The 25,241-nt window shown below is 46.8% G+C and overlaps 1 protein-coding gene across 3 annotated transcripts; it reads right to left on the reverse strand.

Annotated features, from left to right (window-relative positions):
- Nucleotides 1-591: 591 nt before the first annotated feature.
- Nucleotides 592-13,980, reverse strand: Rhog (ras homolog family member G). 3 transcript variants are annotated; one of them, XM_070035154.1, is made up of 3 exons: nucleotides 13,881-13,966; nucleotides 12,694-12,739; nucleotides 592-1,795 (listed from the first exon to the last, which is right to left on the reverse strand). In XM_070035154.1, exon 3 carries the CDS (start codon nucleotides 1,725-1,727, stop codon nucleotides 1,152-1,154), a length of 576 nt encoding a protein of 191 aa, XP_069891255.1. In that variant the 5' UTR covers nucleotides 1,728-1,795; nucleotides 12,694-12,739; nucleotides 13,881-13,966; the 3' UTR covers nucleotides 592-1,151. The 3 variants fall into 3 exon arrangements, with proteins under 3 accessions (XP_069891255.1, XP_069891256.1, XP_069891254.1); XM_070035155.1 differs by lacking the exon at nucleotides 12,694-12,739 and having other exon boundaries at nucleotides 13,881-13,980; XM_070035153.1 differs by lacking the exons at nucleotides 12,694-12,739; nucleotides 13,881-13,966 and adding an exon at nucleotides 13,207-13,377.
- Between the last annotated feature and the right edge of the window lie 11,261 nt (nucleotides 13,981-25,241).

Raw genomic sequence — 25,241 nt, forward strand, 5'->3', positions numbered from 1 at the left:
ACCTGAGGTAGGTGATGGGCTCCAGAAGGGAATGAGTAAGTCCACCTTGGTCTTATTCCATCTGGCACCCATCACTCACCCTGGCCCCCACTTTTAATCTGGTTGTCTCTTAAGGCTAATATGAGCCTCCATTTTAGTGACCGTGACTGGAGTGATTATAATGACTTCAGGGAGAGTTAAAATCTGTCCTATGGAAGGGGATGGGGAATAGGAAAAGAGGTAGAGTGCCTACTTAGCAAGTGTGAGGTCCCAAGTTCAAGCCCTAGAACCCCCACCACTATGAATCCTCTTTAGAAGTATATATTACGGGGACAGTTCAGATGCACGAGCACCTGGTTTCAGCTAATGGCTCCCATTCTCTTTCTGAGTCTTAAACCAGGAAGTCTTTCTTCAAGCTTTGCATCTTAATTCACTATAGCATCAGTGGCTGGGCTCAGAGCTTTGTTAGGAAAATTGGGGGTTGGGGGGGATCAACAATGAAGTCTATTGTCACTTGTCCCCTCTTAGTGCAAACAAAAGACTCCCAGTCTCTGGGGAGCCCTAGCCCATGCCCACCCCCTAATGCCCAGCACAACAGGGAGGAGCCAGGGCCACTGAAAACAGGAGGTTTTATTGATGCTGATGGGGGTAGGACAGGCCCCCAGGAGCACGGGGGGCTGAGTCAGTCAGCAGATGCATAAGGCTTGGACACATTGAGCAGGTTAGGGCACATTTATCTTCTCAGGTCTGTAGTTCCTTCCTTGATGAAGGGAGAGCACTTTGGGGTTTGGGGTAGGGCAATTCCAAGAGCAGCAAGGGCAGAGGTTAGAGATGGGTGAGCCCCTAACCTGAGAGAAGGCACCACAGTAGGCACGTCGTAGAAAGCTGGATGAACTGGTCAGTAGCGGAAAGTGGAGGGATGGCACTGGGCTGGCCTCTTGGGAGAATCAACCTTGGCCTGGGTAAGCTCATACCTGATGTTCCCAAGCAGGTTGGGGCAGGGCCCAAAGCCTACCTTTCCCTGTAGGCCTCCTTAAGGAGAAAAAGGCATTCAAGGAGCTCCCGGGCAAGTGAGTGCCAGAATTAGTCCTTAAGGCACAGCTGGGGGCAGACAAGGCGCCAAGGCACAACTGGTGGGGGGGCAGGGGCAGCCTTTAAGCTGAGGGCCAGGGTCACAAGAGGACACAGGACCGCCCACGCTTGATCGGTGTGGGGTTGAGCACAGCCCGGACAGCCTCAGCAAACACTTCCTTCACGCCGTCCTGCTGCAGGGCCGAGCACTCGAGGTAGCGCACAGCGTGGATCTGCTTGGCCAGTGTCTGGCCTTGCTGGGGTGTGATGGGCGCCTGGCCCTGCTCCTTGAGGCGCCGAAGGGTGTCAGGCTGGGCTCTCAGGTCCTTCTTGGTGCCCACCAGGAGGATGGGCACGTCAGGGCAGTGGTGACACACCTCTGGATGCCACTTGTGCCTCACATTCTCATAGGAGGGCGGGCTGGCAATGGAGAAACAGATGACAAAGACGTTGGTCTGAGGGTAGGAAAGTGTGCGGAGGCGGTCATACTCCTCCTGGCCCGCAGTGTCCCATAGGTTCAGATTCACTGTGCGCCCATCAACTGCGCTCTGGGCGCTGTAATTGTCGAACACCGTAGGAATATACTCCTTGGGGAAGGCATTAGTTGTGTAGCAGATGAGCAGGCATGTCTTGCCCACAGCCCCATCGCCCACCACCACACACTTGATGCTCTGCATAGTGGGTGAAGTTGCTGTAGGGGAGGCGGTGCCTCCTCCCTTTCTTGGGCCCCTCTGGAAGCAATGACCTGTGAAGAGGTAAGAAAGACACTCCTAATTAGGCTTCGATATATATTGCAAAGAAAGATTGGGGGTACAGAGCGAAACCAACTCCTATGTTGTTAACTTGTCAGGATTCCAAAATCTCAGTAAGACAGACATCAGAGAGACAGACAGACAGTGATAGGTATTGAGCAAGATGTTATAAAGACGCAGTATAATGTGGCAGGAAGCACACAGGGTCAAGTGCCAGACCAAAGGAAAAATCCTCATTCTGCTATTTTTCAGCTGTAACAGTAGACAAATCACTTTCCCTCCCCATGCCTATTGTAATTCAGTAAGATGAGGATAAAGTAATACCTATCTCATTTGGTCATAAGGATAATATACGTTAATATGCGTAAAGCACTTAGAATAGTACTTGGTCAAAGAGTATTGTTGGGTGGGGAGGGGTGTACACATGCATCCTGGGGTTTGAACTCAATACCTGGGCACTGTCCTTGAGCTTTTGGGTGATTAACTAGGAGGTAAGAGTCTCATGGACCTACTGGCCTGGGATGAATTCAAACCGTGATCCTCAGACCTCTGTCACCTGAGAAGCTAGGTTTTACAGGTTTGAGCCCCACTAGCTCCCCACAATATTAGCCATTTTTCCATTTCCCTAGACAAAGGAGGGTGCCCAAGCGTAGAGATCTACTAGACCCTACTAAAAGTAGACCCATTCCACCAGCTTGATCTCTCATCATTGGTTAGAAACCTCAAAAATCAGACAGTGTGGGCGGCCACATGCAGAAGACTAAAAGTGGACCCCAGCCTATCACCATGCACCAACATCAACTCAAAATGGATTAAAGACCTTAACATTAAACGTGAATCTCTGAAACTACTGCAGGACAGAGTAGGAGAGACACTTGAACTTATAGGCATAGGAAGGAACTTCCTGAACAGAGTCCCAGGGTCACAACAAATTGGAGAGAGACTCCACAAATGGGACTACCTTAAAATAAAAAGCTTCTGCACAACTAAATCTATCGCAACCAAGCTAGAAAGACAACCAACTAATTGGGAAAAAATATTTACCAGCAATATATCAGACAAGGGGTTAACATCCTGTATATACAGGGAACTCAAGAAACTAATCCCTCCCAAACCTAACAAACCAATTACTAAACGGGCAAGGGACCTAAAGAGAGACTTCTCAGAAGAAGAGATAAAAATGGCAAAGAAACACATGAGGAAATGTTCACCATCCCTGGTGTGAAGGAAATGCAAATGAAGACAACCCTGAGATACCACCTTACCCCAGTCAGAATGGCCCACATCCTCAAGTCAGCCAACAACAATGCTGGAGGGGATGCAGAGAAAGAGGAACCCTAGGCTGGGAAGGTGGCTCAGTGGTAGAGCGCTTGCCTTGCATGCATGAAGCCCTGGGTTCGATTCCTCAGCACCACATAAGCAAAAAGAAAAAAGCTGGAAGTGGCGCTGTGGCTCAAGTGGTAGAGCGCTAGCCTTGAGCTCAAGAGCTGAGGGACAGTGCCCAGGCCCAGAGTTCAGGCCCCACGACCGGACCAAAAAAAAAAAAAAAAAAAAAGAGGAACCCTATTACACTGCTGGTGGGAATGTACACTTACACAACCATTTTGGAAAGCAGTCTGGAGGGTCCTTAGAAAGCTAAATATTGACCTTCCTTACGATCCAGTCATACCACTTCTAGGCATTTATCCTGAACAACAGGAACCAGTATACAAGGACACATGCACCTCCATGTTTATTGCAGCACTGTTCACAATAGCCAGGATATGGAAACAACCTAGATGTCCCACCACAGATGAATGGATCCAAAAATTGTATCTATACACAATGGAATATTATGCAGCCATTAGAAATAACAAAATAATGGCATTTGCAGGGGAATGGAGCTAGAAATCATGTTGAGTGAGGTAAGCCAAGAGCAAGGAGACAAATGGTACATGGTCTCCCTGATAAGTGGATGCTAAATCCAAAATGTTAGGTGATACGACAAAATTAACAGGATTTAAGAAACAAAGGACTTCCACTCATCTGGTCAAATCACTACTAAATAACCCCATTGTGCTGATCATATGTATGGTATATATGTGTACACCGGAGGGGAACCAGGAAGATGACACAGAACTAGAGGGAATCAGGGAAAAACACAACAGCGGGACCCATCAGCTGCACTGGACATTGACCAAAATGAACTAAGCAACTTAATGGCAGTGATGGGAGGGAGGGAACAAGTAGGAAAGAGGGAACAGCTGATGCTATGCAAAACAAAAGAAATGTACATACCACCCAATGTGGAAGAAATAACTATACTGTAAAGCTCATAGAACTCATAAATGTTATAGACCGTGATAGACAATTTGCTCCAGGAAAGTTAGAATGTGTTTGTGACTTTAACTGAGCATCACTACCCACAATACTGTGAAATTTGGGAAATTATGTAACCACTTAATCACAATAAAAATTTTGAAAAAAAAAATCAGTGTGCAAGTGTAACAGTAGAGGGGAATCCCCTACCCAAGCAGAAAAGGAACACTGGTGGTGTAGGGGCTACAAATGACACAAGCTTGTCCCAAAAGCCACAGCTTCCTGTGGGACTAGCTGGAAGGGAAATGATTTCAATCTATGAAATTACCTCTTTTGATTCCCATTAACATTATTTTCATCTTATTTGCATTAAACAGTGTGTTGTGTATATGCATAACTTCATGTCATTTAGACATTTAGAGAGTAGTCAGGGAAGAAATCCAAAGACCCAAGTTTGAGCCTCAGCTCTATTGACTACTACCAAACTACCAAACTTAAGATACTGAGGCACTTTTGTTTTTGCCAGTCCTGGGGCTTGAACTCAGTGCCTGGGCACTGTCCCTGAGCTCCAGTTTTTGCTCAATGCTAACACTGTACCACTTGTGCTATAACTCCCAGCTTTTTTTGTTTATGTGGTACTGAGGAATTGAACCCAGGGCTCCATTCATGCTAGGCAAGCACTCTACCACTAAGCCACATGCCCAGCCTCACTGAGACACTTTTTCTCTCTGCATCTTAGTTTGTTTTCCTTTCAGGAAATGAAAATAACAAACTGGGTATGGAAGCACATGCTTGTAATCCCAGCACTGGGAAGGCTGAGGTAGAAGGATCATGTGTTGGAGATCCTTCTATATATGTTCTGTGTAGTAAGACCCTGCCTTAAAAAAAAAACAAAAAGAGCATGCTGGGCACCAATGGCTCATGTCTGTAAGCCTAGCTACTCAGGAGACAAGATCTGAGAACGGGCGGTTCAGTGTCAGACAAGGCAGAAAAGTCCTTCACACTCTTATCTCAGTGTGGCTTAAGTGGCAGAGTGCTAGCCTTGTGCAAAAGCTCAGGGACAGCACTGAGCTCAGTCCTCAGGACTGGGGCACACATGCACACACGCGCACACACACAGCCTATGACAAGAACACTAGGAGACTTTTTGTGTACAGTGGATTGTGTGGGAGGGCCTAGCATCCCACAGAACTGGGGGGGAGGGGGCAAGAGGCTGTAGTTTTTAGTTCCATAGAATGAGTGGGTGTGTCAGTATGCCTGAGACCTCTCCCAGACAAGCCCAGCAGAGGGCTGGCCCAGGCAGGAAGGCATGGAGGGAACTCTGGCTCAAGACTGAAAGTACAACAGGCTCTCTAGGAAGGTACTTATCAACCAACCATCAGTAAATCAATGTTCAAAGGAGATGGGAAGGGGAAGAGGGTAGTTTCCTAGCTGGCAAAGGAACAGGGACTGACACCGGAAAAGGATTATGAATGTGGTATGTCCAAAACAAGGTGTGGTATAAAGCTAGAGCACCAAATACCTGCATCTGACCTGGGCGCATCTTCTGATCTGCACCCTTGATAAAAAGCCCTCATATGGTTAAAACAAAACAAAAAAAACAACAACTAGCTAGCCTCGTATTATGTGATTTAATCTTTACTACCAGTTTACAAATAAAGAAACAAATTCAGTAGTTAAAATAATCCAATGTTACACAGCTACCTAATATGAGAGGATTGGACACAAACCCAGTTTTGTGATCCAAAGATCCTATGTTTTTCTCAATATATCACACAGCTCCAAGTTATCCCTTACCAGCCAACTGTGTGAATTTGAGCAAGTTAAATCATTCCTCTTCCTGAAGCCTTAGTTTCTTCATCTGTATAACAGTAGCTGGCCCTGCCAGTCTCACAGGACTGCATTGAGGATCCTAACTAAGAATGAGAATGAATTTGCTTTTGTAAGTTGTGATGTGCTGTGAACACAGGAGGTGACTGTAGCAAGCTTTTCATCCCAAGAGGCAGGAAGCACGGAGTTTGCATATGTCTGAGTGGTGGCATCAGTCCAGTTCTCCCTATTCAGATCGAGTTCAGACCCTCATCCTCTCTCCCAAGACAACTCTTTTCTCTAAAATCCTTTGGCAGGAATTGGATTCAACAAGTTCCCATAGTTCATATGCTAAAGCTGCCAGATAGGAAGAAGGGGTGTTAATGCTGAACTAGGAGTAGCCTGCCTGAGCTTGTGTTTTAACTTATCACTAACTTAAAAAAAAATTTTTTTTGTCTAGCAAATAAGTTGATATTTGCAGATTTGTACTGTATAGCCAAACTTGTTCTGGTATTTATTCCAATTTAATTCATATAATTTTTTTTTTTTTTTTTTTTTGCCATTCATGGTGCCTGAACTCTGGGCCTGGGCACTGTCCCTCAGCTCTTCAGCTCAAGGCTAATGCTCTACCACTTGAGCCACAGCACCACTTCCAGCTTTTTCTGCTTATGTGGTGCTGAGGAATCGAACCCAGGGCCTCATGTATGCAAGGCAAGCACTCTACCACTGAGCCACCTTCCCAGCCCCTAACTCATACCATTTTGTTGTTCAAAATTGTTCATATTCTGAAAGGAATTTTGGAGTCACAAAAATGCCAAAGGTTTAAGTCATAGTTCTGCCACTTATCAGCTGTGTGACCTTGAACTTATGAAGGGTTACTTCTCTAATTCAATTCAGCTTTCAAATGAGTCCCAACAGTACCTATTTCATAGGGTTGCTATGAGAATTAAATGCATTAATATACAATATATGTGCACAATGTAGATATTTTGCAAGTGAGTTCCCATCTTGCTCCGAGGGATCCTCAAGGTCTCTGCTGACAATCCCTCTCGCCTCTGTAACATTCGGACTCCTGGAGGCCTAATTTAAGTCTCATCATTCCACGAGGCTACTGAATTCCTTAAATTTCCACCATATAGCCCTATAACTCCAAGAGTCATATAAAGTTACCCAACTGTGGATATCCTTAAATAATAGGCCTAGCTTTTCTCAACTCATTCACAAAAAAAGCTATGACTATATGGTGGGACACACAGGAGTGTAAAACACTGTGATTTACCACCTATCTTCATAACTGAGGCCTGGAGACAGACCCCTTCTGGCACCCAGAACTGAACACCTGAAATGCTAAATGCTAAATCTTTTTTTTTTTTTTTTTAAGTCTATCATGGGGTCAAAATTCTGGGCCTGGGCACTGTCCCTCAGCTCTTCAGCTCAAGGCTAGTGCTCTACCAATTGGGCCACGGTGCCACTTCCAGCTTTTTCTGTTTATGTGGTGCTAAGGAATCGAACCCAGGGCCTCATGCATGCAAGGCAAGCACTCTACCACTGAGCCACCTTCCCAGCCCCAGAAATGCTAAATCTTAATAGAGAGCAAGGATGGGCAAGTCATTCTTCCTACACTAGCTCCAGCAGAGTCTGCAGGAGCACCGCTCATGGAGCGGAGAGAGGAGAGGCAACACTACTAGAGTGGGGTCCTTGGTGCCCAGCTTACATCTACTTACTCCTGGCCCTGGGGTGCAGCCAGGCAGACCCAGAGGGAGGAGGAAAAGGAAGCACTGAAGTGTTCTTGATTGCCAGATCTCTGTGGCGGTTAGAGCAGGGGAAGTGTCCCAACTGGGAGTGGGGGAGGGGAAGGATGGGCTCTATGACATGGGAACTTACTACAGCCTTCTAATCTGCCCCTACTATAGAGCTCCTCTGCAGATCTCCCTGAACCTCATTCTCACCATAACATACCTCTAGGCATTCCAACCCTTACCTCTGGCCACACCATCCTGATCTACAAGGCAGCTTCCATATTCTCTTCCCTAAACACAAGTAGAAATATTCATAGAACCAAACCACTGCTACTTGCTCCAGGAAAATTTTTATTTACTATCCATGTCGTGACTTATCCTATCCAACGTCTGATGCCTGTCTCTCTCTCATAGGTACTTACTTGGATCACTTGGGAGAATGATCTGAATCTTTTTATTTTTAGTTTTTTTTTTTTTTTTTTGTCAGTTGAACTCTGGACCTGGGCCTTATCCCTGAGCTCTTCAAGGCTAGGGCTCTACCACTTTGAGCCACAGCTCCACTTCTGGTTTTCTGGTATTCATTAGAGGTAAGAGTCTCATAGACTTTCCTGATTAGCTAGCTTTGAACTATGATCCTCAGATCTCAGCCTCCTGAGTAGCTAGGATTACAGGTGTGAGCTACCAGCACAGGGCTCTGACCTGAGCCTTATCTCCTGTCATTCCATTGGGAGAGCCTAGAAGGCAAGGTCCTGGCTAATTTCTGTCTCCCTGGGCTAAGCCCAGCACACATAGGCTGGGCTCAGTAAAATAACTCGGTGAACTCAACCAGTCCTGTCTTCACACGAGGTTGTTCCTGTTTCTGAAATGCTGATTGTCCCTTCAGATTTTTTTCTGCCCTCCAAGGCTCAGTTCTCCTCTAAAACATCACAATGACCTTCTCTTCTGCGTACCTTTCCTTCTGATCGTTGTGCTAAACTAACTAGATGCTTCACCGGGAGGAGAGTTTGTCATTTTAATTCATAGGACTAAGCAGAAGGCTAAGCAAAAACTGTAGACTGACATACACCTCTTCTTCTTCCATCAATCCAGACATTGAAGCTGGGAATAAGGAAATTCTCTATGACCAAAAGACACAGGACAAAGGTTGTCAACTTCTTCCTCACTCAGAGGAGCATGAAGTTAGGATAATGAACAACATGTAAGCTAGTTTACTTTGTCTTCAGCTTGAAGAATAAGGGGCAAAGGAGTCAGAGCTAAGGTTGAAGATTGGAAAAAAGCTAAGGTTTGGATTAGAATGTCTGAAGACCCTTAGGGTAGAGACAGAACACTCTTGGAAAGGTTCTACAAATTTGTTTATTTTGAAGGGATGAAAGAGAAGAGGTGACACAAGGAGAATTACAGGGGCTGCAGCTGCTTGCAGCTGGGCTGGGAGGAGGAAGCGGCCGGGGGAGACATGAGGTCAGTGCAGGGCTGGGACCAGGCCAAGGGCTGAGTCTCTTTTCTTCCCCTTCTCATAAGCAGGGAAGAACTCAAGAGAGCTTAGTTCTCATATTACAGGACTCTACTACATGTTCCCATTTTCCATCCTTCAGTACCTACAGAGGATCCTACACTGCAGCCACTAGGGGAAGAGAAGTTGATGTCATCCTTTAGGGACTGGAGAGGAAGAAGCAAAACAGGTGTCCCTGACCAAGATATAGGGAGTTGAGATCCTTTCTCGAATCCCTTCCTATTTCTCTGGCCATCCTAGTGCTCTGGGTGTTCTACAAAAAGTGAGGAGCATCAGGGCCAGGACAGCACTGGCTGGGGAAGCTGGGGAGACTCCTCTTCCCTCCCCCCACCAAACCACTAAGAAAAAAGCTCTTCTAGGAAGTGGCTTGTAGCTCAAGTGGTAGAGTGCTTGCCTTGAGCTGAAGAGCTGAGGGACAGTGCCCAGACCCAGAGTTCAAGCCCACGACCGAAAAAAAAAAAAAAAAAAAAAAAAAAAGCTCTTCTACTTCCCCCTCCCCCCTAGCTGCAGCTCAGCAGTCCCTGGGCCCCATGAAAGGCCTGTGAAGTGGCACCTCCTTTGCCTTTCCTCATTACACACAAGACTACACAGACTACCAAATCCTGTGCCCGCTAGCCGAAAATACCCACAGAGAAACCCAGGGCTGCCCAGTCTCTTTAGGCTTACCCAAGGACTGAGGGGGCTTTCCACAAGGGAAAATAACATCAGGGAGGAAACTCCACTATCTGTTTTCCACAGTCAGTGGGACAGGGTACTCCCCAATCTTGCTGTCCCCTGTGAAATCCCCAACACTCTCTGCCTGACCTCATAGTAATCCTTGTGCTTTGGGGAAAGAGCCATAGTTCTGCCTTTAACATATACATCAAGGTTAACTGAGAAGGAAGGTGTGGGGGGGGGTTGAGGGGGAGGGGGGGACGGTTATTAGGAATCTTTTGTGGGAAGGGAAAGTCAAAGCTTTCACTGTGCACTTTGGAAGTATTGATAATCCAACTCTTCAATGTTGACAGTGAACCAAGAGAAAGTAAATTGTACACGGTTGATCGTAAGCCCAGGACAAGGACCTGGATCTCCTAACCTTGAGTTCCACAAAGAAAATGTGTTACTCCAGGCCTGGAAACGGACCCACCATCCCTCTGACTTCATTCAGAGGGCCCTACCATGGTTTGTGAAAAGGCCCAAAGGAGGCAAGTTAGCCTATGTTTGAGCGCTAGGCTTCTAAGTTTCTAGGCCACCATGGTTAGCCCAACCTGTAGTGTTCATGAGTTAGCACTATCAAGACTGGAGCTATCCTGGCCCTGCTGCAGCCAAGCTCCTCCTCTGGCCTTTAGCTCCTGGGGAGATGCCCTCCCCCCATATCAGATGAGGACAAAAGAGGAAGCTGGACCCTGGACAGGAAAACCAGTCTGATCTGGGGAGGTGGCTCACGCTTTGTCTTTAGTTTCCCTTCTCAGCTCTTCTCACGGACCCCTATAACCCTTCTCTTTCTAATGGATCCACAATGCATATAGAGAAAAGGGTCTTTGGCTTGAGTCCAGTCCCCTTTCTTACTTACAGTTCCCCAGCTACTATCATCCTCATATAGTCACAATCGTCTCACTACAGCTGCAGCTTCTCCTATCTTCCCGCTCATCACCACCTAAAAGCTCAGAGCAACCAGACCTCTTGCTAGAAACAACTCTCCAAATCCTAGCTTCCCAAGCAGGATATGTAGCAATCTCACACCACCACTCTGTTTTCATGAAGTGTCACAATCTCAATGCTACTTTTTTTTCCCCTTTCTCCTGTCCTGAGGCTTGAACTCAGGGCCTGGTCAGGCACTGTCCCTGTGCTGGTTTTGCTTAAGGCTACCACTCTACCACCTGAGCCACAGCACTACTTCTGGCTTTTTCTGTTTATGTGTACTAAGGAATAGAACAGGGCTTCATGCATGCTAGGCAAGTACTCTACCACTAAGCCACATTCCCAGCTCATCAATCCTACTTTTTTAGCTAAGCCTTCCACAGCAGTCTCATACTCAGTTGTAACATACTATTTAGATCCCTTTCACTCTGGTCATATTTTTCCAGCAATGATTTTCAGGCAATTGGTTCAAATTTTCAATGAAGCCTAGGAGAAAAATCTATTTCTTCTGCTTTATCTTCACTCTCAGAGTTCAGCAGGTTGCTTAGTTATGCAGAATACTAAAATAAGTACAGGTTTGCTAGGCTGGGAATCAGGACTCCTGGGGATTTTTATTGAGCTGTGATGCTGGGAAAGTGCCTTGTATGCACATCAAATTCCCTGAGCTGGGATTTAATACAGATCCCTTGGATTTTCTACTGTGCCTGAACCTCTCTCTGTACATCCCAGAAAAGAGTAAAGGGCAGGATTGGAAGAAGGGACAATTTATGGGAGAGGAACAACTGTGAGATGGTAAGAGGATAGGATGAAGGAGGATAGCTCTTAAATTTAGCTGTGCCTTATAGATCCCCAAAATGTTGCACTTGGTCCCCTCCACTTCTCTCTTTTTTTTTTCTAGTGGAGTGGAATGAATACAGAGGTTACAGGAGGTGGAGAGAAACAAGATCTCTAAGCATGCAGCCCAAAGGCTTGAGGAAGCAGCTCTAGAATGTAGACAAGCACTTGAAAAAGCCAGGAGAGACTCAAGTTAGACTTAGGAGAAATGTTTCAGAGAGAGGGCAGAGAGGGTCCTTGGCAGAGGATATATTAAGGATGCCTGAAGGAACAAAGGTCAGCAGAGGGCTTCCTGGTAACCCAAGCCCTAAAGCAGATAGGAATATGTGGGTACCCAGCTTGGACAAGCCCCAGAAATCGGCAGGGAAAAAGGGACAGACACCTTTAGCTCCTATCTTTCTTTTCCTGATTCAAAATGAAAACGGTTAAAACTAAAGTTAGAGCAGCTGCCGTCTTCCCTCCAGAATCCCCATCTGTGCCCTGTGTCTTTCCTTTCACCACACCAGAATGTTCTTCTGCCCAGTCTACCCACCACCAGACAATACTGAAACCAGTAGGTGTTGCAGTTGATTCTCCCAGCTCCCAGTCAAAGCCTCTTCTTTATCATGCACCCAAATGGGGGTAATTTTGATTTTCCAGGGCCTCTCTCATCACTTTTATTCCTGTCTTACCCTGACTGTTACAGTTTCCTCCTACTTAACCACAAAGTCACCCACTCCAAGTCCCTTTCACTCTGTTGGCTTCTGGGCCCTCTCAAGGCTGAGGGCAGCTATTTTGTCTCCAAGAGATAAAGATATAGACACACAAGCACTTGCATGTTCATGCTCTTGCATGCATGTACACAAATTGCCAGCCCTTTAATCATCTCCATCACTAAGGTTGCAGCCTACCTCTTTACACTAGAAAGGTTTGAAAAGTCTCTCAAACTCCCAAGTAGTCAGGTGTGGTGGCTCACAACTGTAATCCTAGCACTTGAGAGGCTGAAAGGAGATGAAGAGGCTGAGACCAGCTTTGGCTATGGAGGCCTTGTCTCCAAAAAGCAAACCAGAAGAACAAAATCATACACACACACAGAACTCACCAAGTCTTCTACAGCAATTTCTGACCCCAAAGCTGGAGATAAGTGGCTGAAAGGGAAGGAGACAGAAGGTAACAGGCTGAGGGATGAAGGAAGAGGCTGGATGTGTGCTACACCAGAGGCAGGGGAAAAGGAGGCTGCAGGGGACCAAGAGGAACAGAGGGACAACTGAGAGGCCATCAAGGCCTAGGTATATTTGTGTATTTGGGGGGGGGGAGGAAGGTGGGAAAACAAGACTGAAAGAGAAGAGAGTGGGTAGACATTAAAGGGGTGGAGGAAGACAAGATAGACATCTGTAGAATCCTGTCACTGAACAGGGGAGAAAACACTAGGAGATGGCTGTCAAGTCCTTCCAGGAGGCCAGAGCCTCTGGGGCCTTCCCCAAAGCCCTGTAACTCTCAATATCTCTACATGAGTCCCTCCAACCCCTTATACCAGGCAAGATCAGGCCTTTTCCTTCCTTGGTTTACTCCCCAAAGAACAAGGCCAGGCTCAGGTCAGTGAGGCACTAAATACCTGTTGCTTGGCTTCCAGGGATGAAGAGGTAGGAGCTCATAAAAACAGACACTCCCGAGGAGGAGGCAGGTTGGCAGCGCTCCCCACCGAGTCCTCCGGATTGCCAGGGACCCTTGGGGTGGCAGCCGGAGAGGTTTGACATCGATCTCCCAGGGAAAGGTTAAAAAAAAAAAAACAAATTCCCCCCAAACCCCAGACATCGCCCCCTTCCCAGCCTTGCAAATGTCAGTACCGCGGGGCGCCCCCTCCAGCCCAAAGGCCCGCTCCCCTCACCCACTAATGAACACCGTCCCCCCCCCCAACCACACACACAACTTTAAGGCACCCAGCCTTGGAGCCCCACGTCTCCCAGCTCCGAACCTTCCCACTTTTAAAGACCCTTCTCTCCGGGCTCCAACTTCAGGGGTCCCTCTGCGGTCATGGGACCCCTCGGCAAGGCGCCAGGACCCCCCGACTCTCCGAGCCGCCCCATCTCCGCCCCGCCCGCCCGCCCGCCCGCCGGGCCGGCCGCGCCCGCTCGACGAGTGGGGGGGGGGGAGCAAAACCCTCCCGCCCCGCGGCCTCCGGCAAGCGAGCTTCCCGGCCCGCGCTCGGCTCCCGATCCCCGGTGGGTCGGACTGCTCTCCGCCAGACCCCCCCACCCCTGCCTGCCGCCTGCCGTGGCCGGGCCTCACCTGGAGCCCTCCCCGCGGCGGGGGAGCTGGGGGCGGCGGCAGCAGCTCCGGGCTCGAGAAGGAAGTGAGAGCGGGAGGCTGGAGGAAGTGGGGGGGTGGGCGGGCGGGCCGGTGGGCCGGGGCGGGGTGCGGAGGCGGGCCGGGGCGGGGCGCAACCAGGAAGTCGGCGGGCGCGCTCCCCGCCACTCTCCGCCCCGGCCCCTTCTGCAGGCTTCGCCCGCCCCCCCCAAGTCGTCAAACAAAAGTCCTGTGCTCCCCGCTTCCCCCTTCCCCTCCCACCACCTCACCCCGCGCCGGGCGGCCCCGGGGATCCTTCAGATCGGGCCTCTCAAGGTCAGATCTCCCCGCCTCCGCCTGGCCATCCTGCCTCCAGCCCGGGCCTCAAACTGGGCACTGGACGTTTGTTCTCGTCCTCTGGATCTCACCCCACCAACCTCCACGGGAAAGGCAGAGAAAGGCCGGTCCCCAGGCCTGGGTGTCTGCCGCCAAGCCCCAGCGGTGGAGCGAGCGGTGGCCGCGGCTGGCCGGGGAAAGGGGACATTCGTCCTGGGTCAGGCCGGGGCAGTCCCCACCCCGCTGCTCGGTCCCCGGGGAGCACTTGTGGAAGTGTGTGTGTGTGGGGGGGAGTGTGATTCAGCAACGGGTAGGTCTCAGACCCCTGGGGAGGGTGGGGAGGCTGGGGGGGGGCAGGGGAGCTGTCGTCAGCGCTTGATCAGCCAGAGGCGCAGGCGGAGCCGCGAGCCCCAAAAACAGGATGTCACGTCGTGGTTCCGCACCCCGCGACTCGGCGCTCTACGGGGGAGGGGACGGGGCGGACCGAGGCCGGGGGGTGGGGTGGGGGGCTGTCCTCACTCGAGGTCCCTGTCTTCAATGTTTGGAGCAGGAGGGCCGCACCCAGGCCTGAGGTCCGGCTTGGGCCCCGGGGACGGGCGGGCGGGCGGCCTCGTGGGCGCCCTCTGCCGCCTCTGCGCCCCGGCCTTCCTGGCGCGCGGAGTTTTGACTTGACAATTCACATCCTGGGTACTGCACGAACTTTCTGAGTGAGCGCCAACCACGTGCAGAGCTCGGTGCTAGGTGCAGTAGAGGAAAGGGGGGAGGAGAAGGGAAAGCAGCCAAACACCCACAAAACTGAGAGTTAAAGACAAGGGTCCCTGTCTTCTAGAAGTTTTCTACATAAAGATGAAGATCCATTCCTAAATAGTTGAGCCGTTCTGTCCTGGGTAATAATCATACCTTCTCCGTCTGAGGGTGGTCAGTGTGTTGCCAGTGTAAAGAAAGTGCAGTTAAAGGCTGGATCAGATGCAAGCTGCGTAGATGAAGGCATTCTTCCGGAGCCTTCTCCCCTCCCAAGCAGCCTGTGGGCTGCTCTCTCATTCTGGTCTTTAAAACCCTTCACACTCCTCCCTGGGGGAAAAGGAAGACAGGAAGAACAAGAGGGACCTTTTACGGACTTAGTGTTGGTGTTTAATGAAGAGAAGATTGTAAGTCCCATAAAATAACAAGGGCTCAGAGGTGGACCACACAGTTAAGTGGCTTCTATGAAACCATTAAAAATTATGTCTTACAACAAAGTTAGGGTGTTTTGTTGTTATTTTTTAGATGGGAGTGTACAGCTACCCAACCCAGGCTGTTTTTCATCTCCTGGGCTCAAGTGATTCTCCCTATTCAGCCTCCCAAATAGCTGTGCTACGGGTATATATACCACCATGCTGACTAAAGGAGTTGGTTTTATTTTGTTGTTATTGTTGTTTGTTGTTTTGTCCGTTGTGGGGCTTGAACTCTGGGCCTGCGGGCTGTCCCTGAGGAGCTCAAGGCTAGTGCTGTAGCACTTGACTCACAGCACCATGTCCGGTTTTCTGGTGGTTAATTAGAGATAAGAGGCTCTTGGCTTTCCTGCCTCTGCTGGCTTTGAACCTTGATCCTCAGGTCTCAGCCTCCTGAGTAGTTAGGATTATAGGCATGAGCCACCAGTGCCCAGCTTTGCTCAAAGAGTTTTGAGTTTGTGTTCCTTACAGTCCTTCTCAGGACTTGTATCTTTAGCATTTCTTTCTTTTCTTTTTTTTTTTTTTTTTTGCCAGTCCTGGGGCCTGAACTCTGGGCCTGGGCACTGTCCCTCAGCTCTTCAGCTCAAGGCTAGCACTCTACCATTTATGCCACAGTGCCACTTCCAGCTCTTTCTGCTTATGTGGTACTGAGGAATCGAACTCAGGGCCTCATGCATGCAAGGCAAGCACTCTACCACTGAGCCACCTTCCCAGCCCCCTCCTTTAGCATTTCTTTCTCAAAAAAATAATAGGAAAATAGGGAGGAAAATAATAGGCTCTGGACTTTTCCCCCTTTATCCAGTGTCCTGGTGTCTTGATTAAAGAGCTCATGACAGTTTTTTTCCTCAAACAAGTATTTGAAAGTCAAGCAGGAGATGTAACTCAGTAATCTAGCACATACAAGGCTGTATACTAGCACTGAAAACAACAAGATTTAAGCATATATATATATAAATATATTTGTATATGAAAAATCCATGTAGGGGTCATAGCAGTGAGAGCAGTGTATACTTTGTGATATCCACCTGTAATCCCATCAGGAAGGAAAGATGGAAGATGGAATGGATTGGCAGTCTAAGGTTAGAATGTAATTTCTGAGCCTCTGTCATAGTCTTGGCTCCCCCATCCCCCTAGATCAGGAGGAAGAACTACTCCAGGATCTCCAGGTTTAGTGGGTTATGGGACTGTTACACATGAAGCTACCACAGGAGGAAAGAGCCCAGGGCTGAGCTTCAGGAGTCTAGTCTTGGCTCAGCCAGTTAGACTAGTAAGATCTTACGCTAGATCCTATGACTGTCTCTGGGTCTCAGCTTCTTCCAGTGAAAAACAAGGATTAAACTAGATGATACCTTTGAGCTCTGACCTTCGATGATATACAGTGGAGAATAATAATTAAGTCATTAAGGTTTATGCATGGAGCATATTGCTCATAGTCCTTTAATATCACTTAAGTCATTGTGCTTTGTACAGTAGTAAATTGTATCTGTGTCTAATGTCTGTCTAGTTTACTGACTGAATCCTTTGAGGTTAGGTCTGATTCATCTGTGTCCACCCACTGGGCCTGCCATAGGCAAGCCCAAGCAAACATTTACTTTCAGTAAACATCTGTGGAATTAAATTACTTTAATAAATTACAAATATGTGTAAAACCACTAGCGTCTAGGTAACTTGGAGTACCTTTTTTTTTTTTTTTTTGTCAGTCGTGGGGCCTCAGTCCTTTAGCTCAAGGCTAGCGCCTTACCACTTGAGCCACAGCGCCAGCCACTTCTGACTTTTTCCGCTTATGTGGTGGTGACGAATTGAACCCAGGGCCTCAAGCATGCAAGGCAAGCACTCTGAGACACCTTCCCAGCCCCCTACTTGGAGTAACTTTTGTGGCACATTTGGCTCAATTGGTAGAGCATCAACTATGAGGAAAAAAGCCCAGTGAGAACATAAGGACTTGAGTTCAGGTATTGGAACTGTTACACACACACACACACACACACACACACACACACACACACACACACACACACACACACACACACACACACACACACACACACACACACACACACACACACACACACACACACGGAATGATAAGCCCTGTGTGCTTTGTGGAATTGTAAGATTAAGTGAAATTATCCATTTGAAATGGCTAGTAAATTCCCCAATGCTACAACAACTAAACATGACTTTCCACACCCTCATGATGTTTTCACTCTTTTTCCTTTCCTCTTTCTCAAAATGAAAGCTCGTAAGCTGACTCAGCCAGGTTGATGGTGGCTCATACCTATAATCCTAGCAACTCAGGAGGCTGAGATCTGAAATTGTGGTTTGAAGCCAGCCTGGGCAGAAAAGTCTGTGAGATTGTCTGTCTGTGTCTCTTTCTGTTTTTCTCTGTCTGTCTCTCTCTCTCTCCATCTCTCCCTGCCCCCTCCCTCCTCCCTTGAGACTGGGACTTGAATTTGGTATCTACTACTTTCAGTCATGGCTGGTGCGCTACCACCTGATCCAAGTCTGTGAGACTCTTACCTCCAATTAAACAGCAAAAAGCTGGAAGTGGAGGTATGGCTCAAGTGGCCTTGTGTGCAAAGGTCAAATGAGAGCATAGGGCCCTGAGGTCAAGCCCCAGTACCAGCACTAAATCAATCTGACTCCATTTCTCTGAAAGAGAAGTATGGACCGAGGCAGAGGAGTGAATGAAAAGCTTTGAGTGATCTCACCTGTTCTCTGCTGGCTTTCAAATAGATGTTCCAGGCTGGGAAGGTGGCTTAGTGGTAGAGCGCTTGTCTTGCATGCAGGCTGGGAAGGTGGCTCAGTGGTAGAGCGCTTGTCTTGCATGCATGAGGCCCTGGGTTTGATTCCTCAGCACCACATAAGCAGAAAAAAAGCCAGAAGTGGTGCTGTGACTCAAGTGGTAGAGCGCTAGCCTTGAGGTGAAGAGCTGAGGGACAGCGCCCAGGCCCAGAGTTCATGCCCACAACCGGACCCAAAAAAACAAAAAAAAACAAAACCCAAATAGATGTTCCAAGCCCTAGTGAGCAATTGAGCTCTAGTTCTTATAGTTTACCAGCTGCCCACAAAAGTCTTCGGCTTAGCCCTAGTCCCTAGCCTCTTCTGATACTAAGTCTAAATTCTTCTCTTGTTTCTACTGAGGCTTCATGGACTCTTCTTGATCCCCTTATCATATTTTTTTCAGCTTTTTTTTTTTTTTTTTTTTTTTGTCAATACTGAGGCTTGAACTCAGGGCCTGGGTGCTGACTCAGCTTTCTAAACTCAAGTCTGGCTATCATTCCAGTCATACCATCACTTTGGGATTTTTGGTGGTTAATTGGTGATAAGAGTTTTCTCTCCTGCCTCTGCTGGCTTAGAACCTTGATGGTCAGATCTCAGCCTCCTGTGTAGCTAGGATTATAGATGGGAGCCGCCACGGGCTCTCAGCCATTCTGAAGAGTAAGTAGTCCCTTTATTACTCTTCTATAGATACTGCCAACGATGAGCTCGATGTTTCATTTCATGGGATTTGATAGGAAAGACAGGAAACAGCAGTAAGTATTAATAAGGGAAGTGACAAGTTAAACATCCTTGAATCCATTGTTTAAATTTAAAAAAAATTTTTTTTTGTCAGTCCTGGGGCTTGAACTCAGGGCCTGGGCACTGTCCCTGAGTTTCTTTTGTTCAAGGCAAGCACTCTACCACTGGAGCCATACCTCTTCTTCTGGCTCTTTCTATTCATGTGATACTGAGGAAGACCCAGGGCTTCAGGCATGCTAGGCAAGCACTCTACCACTAAGCCACATTCCTAACCCGAATCCATTGCTCTTGACTTCCATGAGGAACTAAGAAGATGGAGGGAATGGAAACAATAGTCATGTCCTGTCCTTCAGGAGCAGCAGTCCCTCCTCCAAGGCAGGCAGTACAATAATTTTCCTGTTTACTAAAACATCTGTATATGTTTGATATTCTCCAAACTGGGTGATATACCCAGGTTATCTTGCATAATCCCTTCCTCCTCTATAGATGTCTAAATGATTCATGTTCCCTGTCTCTTCCCTGCCTTCTGTAATTTTTTTTTTTTTTTTTGTCAGTCGTGGGGCTTGAACTCTGGGCTGGGCATTGTCCCTTACCTCTTCAGCTCAAGGTGAGCACTCTACCACTCTACCACTTTTCTGGTGGTTAATTAGAGATAAGAGTTTCATGGATTTTCCTGCCTGGGCTGGTTTCAAACCACCATCCTCAGATCTCAGCCTTCTGAGAAGCTAGGATTACAGCTGGTGCCCGGCTAAATTTTATATATATAGTATGGGTTTTGAACTCAGGGCTAGGCCTTGGGCTTGTAAAGGAGGTATCATAGCACTTGAGCTATAACTCCAGTTCCTCCCCACCCCCTTTTTTTTGCCAGTCCTAGGGCTTGAAGTCAGGGCCTGGGCACTGTCCCCAAGCTCCTATTTCTCAAGGCTAGCACTCAAGCCAGAGAACCATTTCTGGCTTTTTCTGTTTATGTGGTACTGAGGAATTGAACCCAGGGGTTCATGCATGCTAGGCAAGCACTCTGCCACTAAACCACATTCTCAGCCTCCCCAGCCCTCTTTGCTGGTGGGTTTTTTTTTTTTTTTTTTTTTTTTTAGATAGAGTCTTGCTTTCTGCCTGGCTAGCCTGAGACAGTGAACCTCCTACCAATGCTTTCAGTAGCTGGGATCATAGGTGCGTACTACTATTATCTGGTTCATTGGTTGATATGGTGGTCTAACAACTTTTTTTTTACTGGGCTGGCCTTTAACTGTGATCTTCTTATTCTCTGCCTCCTGACTATCTGGAATGATATGACATGAACAGCATGAATATGGCATGAATAGCCATGTCCCCTTAAGAGAACATTATTGAATGTGTGTGTGTGTGTGTGTGTGTGTGTGTGTGTGTGTATGTGTGTGTGCGCGCGCCATACCTGGGGCTTGAACTCAGGCCCCAGGTGCTGTCCCTGAGCTTTTGTGCTATGGAAAGCATTCTACCACTCGAGCTACAGCTTCACTTCTAGCTTTTTGGTAGTTAATTGGAGATCACAGTTTCCAGAATTTTCCTGCCTGGGCTAGGTTCAAACCAGAATTCTCAGATCCTAGCCACTTTGAGTAGCTAGAATTACAGAATGAGCCACCAGAACCTGGTATTACTTTGGGCCTGGGTGCTGTCCCTCAGCTCTTCAGCTCAAGGCTAGCGCTCCAACACTTGAGCCACAGTGCCACTTCCAGTTTTTCTGGTGGTTAATTGGAGATAAAAGTCTCATGAATGTTCCTGCTTGGGCTGGCTTTGAACTGTGATCTCCTCCTGAGTACTAGCATTACAGGCATGAGGCACCGGTCCCTGGCAACACAAATATGTGCTACACTTATTGAGTAGCAACTCTATGAGGCAGATATTATAATCTCTATTTGATGGATTGAAAACACTTCCTGCTGGTGGCAAGTCTAGCAAGTGTGCAGACTTGGGTTTTATCTGCAGTTATATAGTGGGGGAAAGGTGGGAAGAACATTAGACTCGGAGAAGTCTTTTTTTGTTGTTGTCGTTGGTCATGGGGCTTGAACTCTGGGCCTGGGCACTGTCCCTCAGTGCTTCAGCTCAAGGCTAGCACTCTACCACTTGAGCCACAGCATGACTTCCTAGACTCAGAGAAGTCTTCATTTTGCTCGACACTGGTGATTCACACCTATAATACTAGTTACTCAGGAGCCTGATATCAGAGGATCGCAGTTCAAAGCCAGCCCAGGCAGGGAAGTCCAGGAGACTCAACTCCAGTTAACTACCAGAAAACAGGAAATGGAAAAGTCTTAATTTTAATCCTTTATAAGATGGATCTAAATTATGTTTCAACATCAGATTTCTGTAAACACTAATTATATGAGATAATACATAAGTTCCATGAGATCAAGAAATATCGCTTGATATAGTACTACATTCTCCCCAGTGCCTAGGATAGTTCCTGGTATGTAAATTCCCTGCATTGATGGAATGGATAATTGAATTTAGTATGCTTAACATAATACCTAGTACATAATGGTACTTTCTAAAATCACAGCTATTATAATCATGATTCATCTTCATTCCTCACCTGGTTAGCTAATTAATCACCATCTGTTTCTCAAATCGGAGAAACACTCTGTTCAAACTACTATTGCTTAGACTTCATAGTATGCCTCAGGTCTTGCCTAAGATTATACTTTTAATAAGAAGATAAAATTGGTTTTTAGCCCAGGTTTGTCTGACCACCTTACTTGTCTCCATCACATAAAAGCAGAATGCTTTAAGAGTACAGATCAGAGCCAACTTCTCAGGCTTAGTTTCATTTTTAAAAGGAAATGACAAATACCAAGTGATTTGTGGGGCTGTGAGGTTGAAATCCCCTCTGATCTGATCTCAGCGTTATCTCTAGAATGATCTCTCCAAATTACAAGTAGTCAGTTTTGGTGTAAATCTTCTTCTTCTCTTTTTTTTTAAAAAAAAAAATAGAAAATGGTTATTATGTTATATGTTTGAAATATGTGAATCAAAGGATACCAATGAAGAGAGAATTAATTAGGCCAAACCAAAAAAGCAGTCATGTGGCTTTGTCTCCCAAGGTCTAGAATATTTGAGAGACTCACTTATAACCGCTTTCCATCTTATGGCCTTTTAATTTAACCTTTAGTTACAACTCACCACAATGGGGAAACTGAAGCTCTCCCAGCTTGGAGAAGCTATTCTCATTCTCTGACCCATGGCTCTTTACATCTTCTAAGGCAGCCATGGCAGGTTAAGCTCCACCCTCTGTTGTACCCCCTTTTAATGGCTCTTTTGCTTCCTCTTCTACATTTAAGGACCTTCCACCACATTAGGATTACCATGTAAGGCTACATATTCACAGGCTCTGAATTTCTGGGGGCTCACTGTACACATACTTGAGAGTTAGAAACTCTGGGGTCCGGTCATAGGATGGCCTTTTACATTTTTGAGTTTGCCACTAGATTCTCACAGAGTGAAACAGGGGGAAAAAACCCACATGCTTCTATTAGGGATCCAGTTTCTGGTCCTGCTCTGTCCCTAGGAGGAGGAGGCTGTAAGTTGTCAGATGTATGAGCTGTTGTTCTCTATGAACAATGTTAGTAAGATTCCAGGCACTTGGGAGCACAGGCTGAAACCCCTGGGAAGTTCATTTAGTAGCAATTCCACTGATTGGTGGCCACATCATGATCAGGATCCAGATGGTCAGGACCTGAAGATAAAGTTCTTCTTCAAAGTGCATAGTTTGGGCAAATATCAGGGTGAATCTGGTCTTTTCCTCTTTCTTTCTTTCTTTCTTTCTTTCTTTCTTTCTTTCTTTCTTTCTTTCTTTCTTTCTTTCTTTCTTTCTTTCTTTCTTTCTTTTTCTTCTTGTGGAGGTCTTAGGGCTTGAACTCAGAACCTGGACACTATCCCTGAGCTTATTTGCTCAAGGCTTGTGCTCTATCACTTGAGCCACAGATCCACTTCTGGATTTTTTGGTGGTTAATTGGTTTTAAGAGTCCTTCCTTCCTTCCTTCCTTCCTTCCATTTCTTTCTCTTTGTGCCTGTCCTGTGGTTTGAACTCAGGGCCTGTGCTGTTCATGAACTTTCTTGCTCAAGGCTAGTGCCTATCACTTGAGCCAAAGCTCCACTTGTTTTTTTTTTTTTTTGGGGGGGGGTGCTTAATTGGAGATAAGAATATAACAGACCCCCCCAAAAGAAATCTTTCTTGGGCTGGGAAGGTGGCTTAGTGGTAGAGCACTTGCCTTGCATGCTTGAGGCCCTGGGTTCGATTCCTCAGCACCCCATAAGCAAAAAAGAAAAAAGCCGGAAGTGGCGCTGTGATTCAAGTGGTAGAACGCTAACCTTGAGCTGAATTGCTGAGGGACAGTGCCCAGGCCCAGCGTTCAGGCCCCACGACCAGACCCCTCCCCCCCCCCAAAAAAAAGAATATAACAGACTTTCCTGCACAGGCTGGCTTCAAATCATGATCCTCAGATCTCAGCCCCCTAAGTAGCTAGGGTTATAGGAAGGAGCCATGGATGCCTGGCAAAGACTCCAATTTAAATAGCTCAGAAATTCCTTGCAGAATATTAAGAGTCCACATTTACTGAGCATATTACTCTATGCTTGGCACTATTTGAATTGCTTTACAGATATTCTAAGCTTACAGAATATTCCATTTTTATATGGGAAACTGAGGCCAGAGAGGCTGTATAGATTCCTCAGGATCAACATCAGAGCTTAGATGGGAATCTAGGCAGTCCAATTCCAGACACCCCCCCCTACACCAACACACATGAAATCTGTATCCCTGCACGGTATCCTTGGCTGCTTTTAGCAGTTTGTCCCCTCTCTGATCCATTATCTACCCCTTTATCTCTCAAAACATTATCACTAAGTACTATCTACTCATATATGTATGTACAAAACTGCTTTGATGGCAGGAATGAGATTGTCATAAATAACCAGTAGATATTAAATGAAAGAATGAGTGAATATCGGCAGTAAGATTCTAGGTGTGGTATTAAAAGGGGAGATAATTCAGTTTCTGGAAGCCAAATAAGCCAGACGTTGGGCAAGTTCCCAGTAACAGCAATTCTTTCAGTTGGACAGCAAGGGGCGCCAGTAATAATGCTGCCCAAACAACAATTCCTAAACTTGTCTGAGCAGATAGATGTAGGACACTTTTTGTTTTGTTTTTGTTGGTTTACGGTGTTAGGGATCCAAACTCAAGGCCTGTGGAATACTAGGCAAGTGATCTGTCACTGAACTATACCTCCCAGCCTGAATCTCTTTATTTTAATCAAGTGTAATCTCCTGTTCAACACTTCTGTTTCTAAAGGATAATCAGAAACCCTACTGTATAGAGGAAGGACACTTAGTTTGCTGTACAGGGCATATCGTTTATCCATACTTTAAGCAAAATGTTTATGTACATGCTAGGTATGGGGAACGTAGCCTATGAGAATATAAAGATGTAGGAAATGCAGTACTTTATGAGCTCAGGGGCTGACAGGAGGAGATAGATACTTAGCTAATCAAGTCAAATGAAGAGAAGGAAGGGGAGAAAATGCAGTTAAAAATTCAGTGCATATCTTACAAAATTAAGAGAAGGGAGGAAAGGGGGGTGGAATTGGAGGGAGGCGTGAGAATGTTCAAAGGAATAACACTGACCAAAATGCATTTTTTTTTGAATGGCACTCCTTTGTACAACTACCTAAAAAATAAACGAGTTATATAAGTACTCTAAAATATAGCAGAAGGGCTGGGAAGGTGGCTCAGTGGGAGAATGCTTGCCTTGCATGCATGAGGCCCTGGGTTTGATTCCTCAGCACCACATAAGCAAAAAGAAAAAAGCCGGAAGTGGCGCTGTGGCTCAAGTGGTAGAGCGCTAGCCTTGAGCTGAAGAGCTGAGGGACAGCGCCTAGGCCCAGAGTTTGGCCCCACTACCAGACCCAAAAAACAAAACAAAACAAAACAAAAACAACAATAAAATATAGCAGAAGTCTGAAGAGATAGGACAAGTTTGGGAAGATACCAAAGGAACAGATGATGTTTTAAAGGTTTTTTTCTTTCTTCTTTTTTTTTTTGCCAGTCCTGAGGTTTGAACTCAGGGCCTGGGCACTGTCCTTGAGTTTCTTTTGCTCCATGCCAGCACTTTACTACTTGAGTCACAACGCTACTTCCTGCCTTTTCTGTGTATGTGGTACTGAGGAATGGAACCCAGGGTTTCATGCATGCTAGGCAAGCACTCTACTACTAAGCCACATTCCCAGCCTAAGTTATTTTTTCAATCTTCAAGTAGTTAGACAAA

Source organism: Dipodomys merriami, unplaced genomic scaffold (assembly GCF_024711535.1).
Source record: "Dipodomys merriami isolate MVZ:Mamm:240054 unplaced genomic scaffold, mDipMer1.0.p SCAF_25, whole genome shotgun sequence".
In the NCBI taxonomy this organism is placed as follows: Eukaryota; Metazoa; Chordata; class Mammalia; order Rodentia; family Heteromyidae; genus Dipodomys; species Dipodomys merriami.